Raw genomic sequence first — 8,753 nt, 5'->3', positions numbered from 1 at the left:
TCCATCCATATTCATTCATTCATTCAATCGTTCATCATTCATCATGCATCAATCATCATTCATCATTCATCATTCATTCATTCATCGTCATCATCACCATTCATTCATTCACTCATGCACTCGTTCATTCATTCATTCACTCATTCACTCGTTCATTCATTCATTCACTCATTCACTCGTTCATCCATTCATTCACTCGTTCATTCATTCATTCACTCCTTCATTCATTCATTCACTCATTCATTCATTCATTCATTCATTTATTCATCCACTCATTCATCCATTCATTCATTCATTCACTCAATCCTTCATCAATTATCATTCATCGTTCGTTCATTGATCCATCACTCATCAATCGTCATTCGTCATTCATTCATTCATTCTGTTCATTCATCCATTCACTCATTCATTCATTCATTCACTCATTCATTCAATAATCGTTTATCACTCATCGTTCATCAATCGTCATTCATCATTCATCCATTCACTCATTCATTCATTCATTCATTCATTTATTCATTCACTCAATCGTTCATCAGTCGCCAATCATCACCATTCTTTTTATTCGTTCTCTCATTTATTCATTCATTCATTCCATTTACTCATTCATTCATTCCATCCATTCATTCATTCATTCATTTGTCATCATCATTTATCAATCATCATTATCATTCATCAATCAATCACCATTCATCATTCATCAATTATCACGGCTAGGCTTTACAAATAAAGATTTGGGAGAGGCTATAGCTACGCTTGCTGCAAGCGTTATAGATGTGGTCCTTTTAGGTCCATCCGCCAGAGCCTACTGAACTATGAGGCTGGTAGTGAAATGTTTAGAATGTAGGTCTCGTTAGAGTATTCTTTTTTTAGACAATGAATGGTCTTACAGGTTAAACAAACTCTATTTGTTCTGGTTTGGAGTTAGAGATTGTTCTAATCCTGGGATGGTTCCAACGAGCCTACCTTGTACGTTGGCATGCTTTTTGTCTGGCATGGGAGACCCCTTGCGGAAGCATGATTGCACCGGTAGCATGGCTCGCAACCTCATTAGAATACACATGCTTTTCCACCGCTACAGTGAGGTATCTGTGGAGAAGGACCATAATTATCACTGCAATAATCACTGCGATAAACACGACATGTCATTGATTATACTATCAGATACCATGAAATTACACTGGAAAATAAAACTAGTTTTCAGGTGCGCCGAATAAAGAAATTAACGATCTATTCGAATATTATTCTCCACTAAAAGTGACCACAGATCTGACATTTCTGTGCTAAGAGGATGGTCATCTTAGTCCTGACAATCCCCTTAAAAACTGGATAAAGAAGAAAAGTATTATCACTTTTTAAAATGGTAGCCTTTCCTTTTCAATATTTCTGTAGGGGATCGTAAGAATTAATAAGGGATTCTTATTTCATATTTTAAATCCCAAACAAGTTTAATTTAGCTGATTTGTTCTTTATTCATTTCTCTTACAATGAGGAAAAAACTGTTGAAAAACAATGGAAAATGATGGCTTCTATGTGACGAATCATTAGACTTCAATATTCATCAAGCCTTAGTAACCTTAACATTTTTGAACTCTAGACGGTAAAAAGCTATCTCATTCGATTCGATACTAACAATTTACTTGCATCTTAATTGATTACGCTGTAAACGAACAAGTGGTAATGTCAAATGGAATTAATGAAATAAAGGCTACAAAAGTGACAGTTTGATTTTATTTATTCGTTTATGTTTTTATCTCATTGCTTGTTTGTTTATGTCCGTTCACAATTGTATTTCGGACTGAATGTGTTTTCTATAGATATCCACCCCTAAGGTTACTTACATTTCTACTGTAGTTTTCTGCGGAATCTGCTTGGAATATGTTTGCCAAGCCATTTTTCTGCCCATCGCATCAGTTCTTTACATTTCTTCACGCGTGAAGTTATTTTAGTTTTTTTAATCGCAAAATATTTTAATTCTTTTAATTTGAATAATATGAAATCGACAATATAGGAATCACTCATCAATTTCTATTTTCTTCATACTTTTATGTCTCCTTTGTCTTCCACTTTGAGTGAAGAAATTTGACTAAATTCTTTTTCTCGGTTTATTGTTTTTTTTAGATGGATGATTTGTGAATTTTATGCTCCAAACATTTTAATGACGCAAATTAAGAAATCACCTGATTCGAAAATGAATTAGTTCTCGTTTTCACATGGCCTATCACCTAACATGTTTAGTAACTTTACTTCCAGTCTTTTTTCCAGCAACCTTGCAAATCAAATCAACTGATAATTATACTAGTTTTGTCCTGAATTCTTTAACCACAAAATCTCGGACTAAATAAGTTTGATCTTGAAGCCCATGTTGCACATCGTTACTGCTTGAATCTGCTTATTTATTGTGTTGAATTGCAATCATTTACTACGGGCAATAAACCAATTTTCTTACCGATTAATTAGTTATCGCAAAAATTATTCAGAATACGGTGCTTCCACCAGAAAAAATGCAAATGAAATGCCGGACTTTTTTTGATGGTCAAATTTCCTTGATTTTCTACTTCTTTTTTTTCATTTTTTACTTTTTTTCAAATCATTTTTATCTTCTCAAATTAATCTGCATTTGAAGTCAATCTTACAAGTTTCAAATCTGCTGCTTCATACTAAATCAAAAGATAACGAAATCCTCCCGCATACTGTAATTTTTTTCTGAACAAATTTTGGTATAATTTATTATTTCGATTGTATTTCCACGATTAATGTAATGTAATCAGCTTTAACTGATGCTATTAGGCATTCATTGAATCATAAATTTTATTATTTTTTCCAGATGTTCCTAAGCAAGTCTGGAAGGTTATTACATTTCCTCTTTCCCACTTCTCACTTCACTCAAATTCATTAAAGTTAACACACAATGATTGTGCTTTTGAGGTCGAAGACCTCTTTTTACAACAAGAAATTTCCAAATGATAATGAAATCAACAGGAGAATTGATATTGCTATTGTTAATACTTCCTAATGCATAATGATTATGTTTAAATTTGATTAGATTAACCCTTTGATAATTATTTTCGATCAATTTTTTTTTTTTTTGTTCTTCCTTCAAACATCAACAATAGAGTCTACTATGCGCTCAAATAAAAACTTGTTTTGAATAACAAACGGTCGTGAAGGAAAGCAACAGTTGCTTTAAATATTAAATGAATCATTTCAAAAATTGTGCTCATCAAGAAAGGAAACGTTTGCTTTCTTTTCCTTATACACTTCGAAATTCATTGAGATCAAGAGTGGAGGAAGTCAACACAAACTTTGATGTGCTGTTTCTTTTCTGCGCAGTCAATCTGAAGAGAAATAATTCAAATGACTATTTGTGGCGGTGAACAGGAAGATAAGTTTTAGAGCGGGGAGATCCGGATTAATCCAACTTGTCACATACTTTCTTTTTTTAAGAACGAGTAAAATATTACGATGCGAAATCTCGAAACTTAAGTCAAGATTAATCGCCGAAAAAGTAACTGAGGTTTGTTTCCATCACCCAGCGAATGATTTGCGCCATCGGTGGTTCGGTATTTCAAATATTTATGAAACCAAGTGATCTTCACGATCATCAGAATATCATAAAAGTGTCGCTCGTCCTTCTCGCTCTTTTTACTTCGATTCGAAACTTTGGCATTTTCACTTTTTTTTCTAATTCTTGAATGTTCGATCTTTGAATCAATTATAAAATACACGTGTGGGACCAAGCGAAGTTTTCATTCCTATTCCACGCTTCAATATTGTCCTCCGTTTCAATTGAGGATAATGGAACCGTTGAGGTATAAAATTAGATAAAATTTCCTACCTCTTCAGCGCATCATAACCGTCTTTTGGATTCTCTCAAAAATCTCGAATGTCACAGACATAGGAGGCACTTGAATGCGTTATTAGTTTTGAAGGTGTACAAATATTTTTCTTCATTTCCTCGTCAACTGCTCTTTAATAATGAATGCTATAGCACAACTACGGCTATCATTTCAATGTGCGTCATCAGCAAAGGTAATTGAAAATATTGCGAATTCCACTAGATCTAAAATGCTAATGTTTTGCTTAATTCCTAGATATAATATGGATTTCAAATATTTTCCCAAAAAAATGCATGGAAGACTTTTTAGATTTCCTTTTGAAAACTGAAGAAGTCCACTATATCAGTGACGCAGGCAGCTATAACAATAAATGGTTTCACTAAAATGTTTTGATAAAATCAGTGGTAGTGACACAGTGATAGCAATTGTAATCCACAGATTGTCTACGGATTGCTTTGAACATTCATGGTGACCTTTTTTTGTGATGCGTTTGTCAGTGATTGTTTTTCGAATATTTTTTCCCTTGTTCATTAATCCTCGCTAAGCATATGAGATCATATATTGTGTTTTTTCTTCCTTTGGTTTAGGACATCCATCATTATGGGTTATGCAGAAATATCTGCGCCATCGGTCTCTACTTTTTGCGCTTCTCATTTACAATTAAAAGCAAAGGAAAAAGATTACGAAAAAAAAGCTTCCGATGTAATGATATTATATTTATGCCAACTTGGAATATGAAAATTCCAAAATTGACTGTTCTATTCCAGTAACTGTTTCAATTTCATTTGTCCGATGAATATTACTTCAGAAGGCTTGATGAATTCATCAGATGCAATACTTTCGACCATATTCTGTTCATTTTGCTTGGAAAAACTGGATGATAAACATTTGTCCAAACTTTTCGTTAAAAAAGCGATTTATTGACTGAGGGATTAGCGCCATTGATTGAATTTTTTTTGTTTCGATTCTGAACGAAAAGGTAGAACAATTAAATGAAGCAAGTAAAAATTGTCAATCGTAACTTTATTGAATCACTAAGAAATAAACAAATTTCTCAACATTTATTCAAGAATTGCAACTTTACCGAATCAATCTAATCGCTAAAGAGGTTAGAATAGCGGCATTTTTTATAAATTTGGATTAAAGGATAGCACACCATTACCTGTTTTATGTTGTATCTGTCTTATGCTTCTCTTTTTAAGTTCGATCCCTATTAGGGATTTCTGTTAACTGCTTTATGCCAAATTGATTTAAACTTTTAAATGTATTTTCCTCGGTAATGGCTATCTAATACAAATGTTTGAGCATGAACTCACAGCAACAACCTGTCATTATCATTTTGTCGTCCGATCAGTTTCCTTTAGAGCTTCGATAACTATTTGGTTTTTCCACAGTTTGTCTGGCTTCTTTTCATCGTTAATATATTCGTTATTGCCGTCATACCCAATTGTTGATAAGTGGAACGTTTATGCTGCAGTACAATCACAAATTTCACTTTTTTTTGTCTTTTTTCTTTATGACATATGAAGAAGAATTACATTCCTGAAAATTTTTTCTTTTTTCTGTTCCAGATTGAAAGAAACCTTGAACGAATAAAAGATTCATTAGAAAGAGCAAAAGAAGAATACTGATCAGATCATTTCACATTGGTGACAAAATTAGCATTTCCCTGGTTTAACATTCATGCATTTACTCTCTTTCTGTTCATTTCCAACTAAGTCTGGGAATCAAACGCGCCTTGTTCAGTTTGTTAATTTTCTACACAGGCGCTGGTCGTATTTTTTAGCCGATCATATCACTGGCGCAATTGTTATTTCCGTTTTAATATCTGTTATATGCACCGCCAAAGTTATCACTACACCGTTAGTTTTTTTTTTGTTTTATTAATTTCAGCTAGGAATAAATTTATTTCAAAATTAAATCTCTTGGCAGTTATTTTTAATTCACCTTAAATTTAAACTTTCCAACAGTTATTTCTAAGTCTTGAGTTCGATTTAATTCATACCATTGTTTTATTCTTTGATAATAACAAAAGTTCAAACAGCGACATGTTATCACAAATGTTTTGAGAGAAAAATTAAAACTAAAGGATAATTAGAATTTGATGCATATTTTAGATTATTTCAGTTTTTAGCAAATGCTCATTAGTTACTAACTTATTAAGATTGCAAAGAAGGAAGTATTCCTCCAAATTGCAGTTATGAAAATGATCTGATGGGTTTCGTACCGTATGGGGCACGATCGCGTGAAGAATATGCAATACAGGAAGAATTTACAAATCATAAAGGGAAAGGAATTCTTCTCATGGCTCTTATCGTTGCTAAAGATAGTGGTTCAGTGCTGAGAGCGGAAATACTGAAAGAAGCTGCTGAAGTAAGAACAAAGAAAATTATAAAGGATAGATCAAGATCGTAATGAGACAAACTTTTCTGTCTTCATAGAGTTTTTAAATTTCACCCATCTTCCACATATTTCTTACTATTTCCATCGAATTTCCTTTCAACTCTGAAGACATTGGAACCATTCGGTTCTTTTTGTAATCTACGATCGGATAACTGTTAAAAATGTCATTTCCAGGTGGATGAATTGATTTCGAATAATTTTACAATACACAATCATATTCTTAATAAGGAAGAGTCTTTTAATGAATTTTGTCGCAGTTTCTGTTTGCTTAATCTTCCACTGCAGCAATTTCATGTAATTTTCTTTTTAATTGTGAATATGTTTTTTTGGAAATTACTGCTCAAAAACCATATTTTCTTTTTCTCGCCAGAATAGAAGTTTACAACTTCATTTCGTTTTGTTAAGATGCATTTCGAAATAATCAATCAACAATCGATAACCTTAAATTCAAAGTTCCTATTTTCGCATATTTAAATACCATTTGACCTATACACTAAATTCGAACCTGTTAACGAAAGAGTATGAAAATCCTTTTCATTTTTATTCCACTTTGATGATACTACAACTAAATGATGCAACTGTTATAGCTTTTAGCTGATTTTTTTAGTCACACGTCAAATCAAATTTGGAGAAATAGCAAATCTCTAGGTTTCATATGGGATTAATGCAAAAGGCGGTGATTTAAACTATTATAAAATTTAAGGCTTGAAATCCAGCAAATGGAATTCTTTTTCAAAAATATCGGAAAGTTTTCAAACAAAGGGAATTTGCTACTTAGAAAATTATAGAAAATTAAAAAAGTAGTGATAATTTACAGAATGGTTTTGAAGTGCAATTGGAACAATTTCGTGCTCATCAGCCATTAAACGATCGAATTTCTTTGAATTATCCCAGTTCCGTAATGTACGGACGAGCTTTCAACATACAGGTACTGGATAACCCTTAATTCTGAATCAGATATCCGACCGTAGTGCAGATATGGCAATTGTTAGGTAATGCTGATGTAAATGAACTGGAAAGTTTCAAACAATCCAAAAAGGCATGATTAATTGTTGATCGATGAAATTGGACGATTCGGAAATCGGACCATTTGAATGGATTCACCGGAGGGTTTGACACTGCAACATTAAATTCTTTAAAGGAGTTTATGTACTATCAATAAATAACCGAACAATCCTGATTATGAGCTGCTTGAAATGCTGAAAAAGAAACATTTTGGATTTTTTTCAGATCATTACCATTCCAGATGAATTTCAATGGAATACAATTAAAAAACGATACTCTAACAGTGGACAATAAAATGAATAGTTCTGTTACGGAAGAAATTAATTATGCTCCTTTTATCACAAATATGATATCGGCAAAGATGATCAGACTTATGTATCGTGGAGAACGAGTGGGTGATTGGACAGTTAAGCAAACACAACTGTACGAATTGGGTATCGTCCATTATTTCCAACAGTAAGTTTTCCTTCTTTTTCCACTACCTTTCTAATACAGCGTATAAAAAGGTCATGAAGTGAGTGAATACAGATATCACGCAGACTGCATGCTACATTAACATTAACTTTTTCATCACAGCTGTATAATCATCCCGGATGACATTCACTAACCAAGTTGGCAATGGACCATTCCAACAGAACTAATTTGATTAACTCTGCACGACAATGCTTTCCCTACTTTGAAATATCTGAGACATTCAAAATCCTGAAGATACGTCTTGTTAAGTTTTGATTTCTTGTCGCCTCATCAATCCCTAGACATCTCTGCACACAAGCTTTTAGTCTGGTTTGCGTTGTTCTAATTATTTATCTCTCCATTGCTTCCTTCAAACTTCTGCCAACAATGGATAAAAATGAAAAGGCCTAAGCAAAGTAAAAAAAAAGTGTAAATATAAAGATTCATTTCGATGGAAAGAATTCGGAAAAGAAAGTTCGATTAGAACAATTAAATTATTTAAGCTTAACTAACTTGTACTTCTGCAAGAATCTCAACAGTGGTGATAATATCTATTCTCAAGTATCCGAATAAGCTAATCTATGTTTGTCGGGGAATGATTTTGTAGTTTATTTTTTGTTGTTATAACTCTTCTACGTTGATAGTAACCTTTACTGGTCTTATACGGTATGGTACAATAATCGCATGAAACAATAATAAGGACGAAATGAACAATACACAATAAGTATTAAAGGATGCGGAACGGTCTTGTCGCGCTCGTGCCGTTGAATTGTAGTCGAAATTGGATGCCTGACTGTATTTCGTCTTGAGTACTCACACGAACCGCCCGACTGAGTGATTGAACGAGTTGCCGGATTATGTAACTGTGGGAATTAAGGGATTGAGTGATTGCGGAAGCTATCAGGATTGAATGACTGGTGGAACTTTTTGATCTGGTAATTGACCGGCAGGATGACTGATCCTCACTTCTTTTATAGTGGAAATGGTTTAACATTCCAGATAACTGGCAGACTAGAGGTTTTTGACATTTGTACATAAGTTCTTTGCAACATT

General features: G+C 33.2%; 1 protein-coding gene across 1 annotated transcript in view; it reads left to right on the top strand.

Annotated features, from left to right (window-relative positions):
• Positions 1-5,403: 5,403 nt before the first annotated feature.
• LOAG_17159 (patched family protein) overlaps positions 5,404-8,753 on the top strand; it is a 10,514-nt gene continuing 7,164 nt past the window's right edge. The window contains exons 1-5 of the mRNA XM_020449818.1: positions 5,404-5,701; positions 6,038-6,212; positions 6,417-6,536; positions 7,060-7,170; positions 7,489-7,703. Of these exons, the coding sequence (XP_020306589.1) occupies positions 5,523-5,701; positions 6,038-6,212; positions 6,417-6,536; positions 7,060-7,170; positions 7,489-7,703 (800 nt within the window). The 5' untranslated portion in view covers positions 5,404-5,522. The remainder of the gene's footprint in view (positions 5,702-6,037; positions 6,213-6,416; positions 6,537-7,059; positions 7,171-7,488; positions 7,704-8,753) is intronic.

Source organism: Loa loa, assembly GCF_000183805.2.
Source record: "Loa loa unplaced genomic scaffold supercont3.46, whole genome shotgun sequence".
Lineage (NCBI taxonomy): Eukaryota > Metazoa > Nematoda > Chromadorea > Rhabditida > Onchocercidae > Loa > Loa loa.
This window is presented reverse-complemented; position numbering and strand designations above follow the sequence as displayed.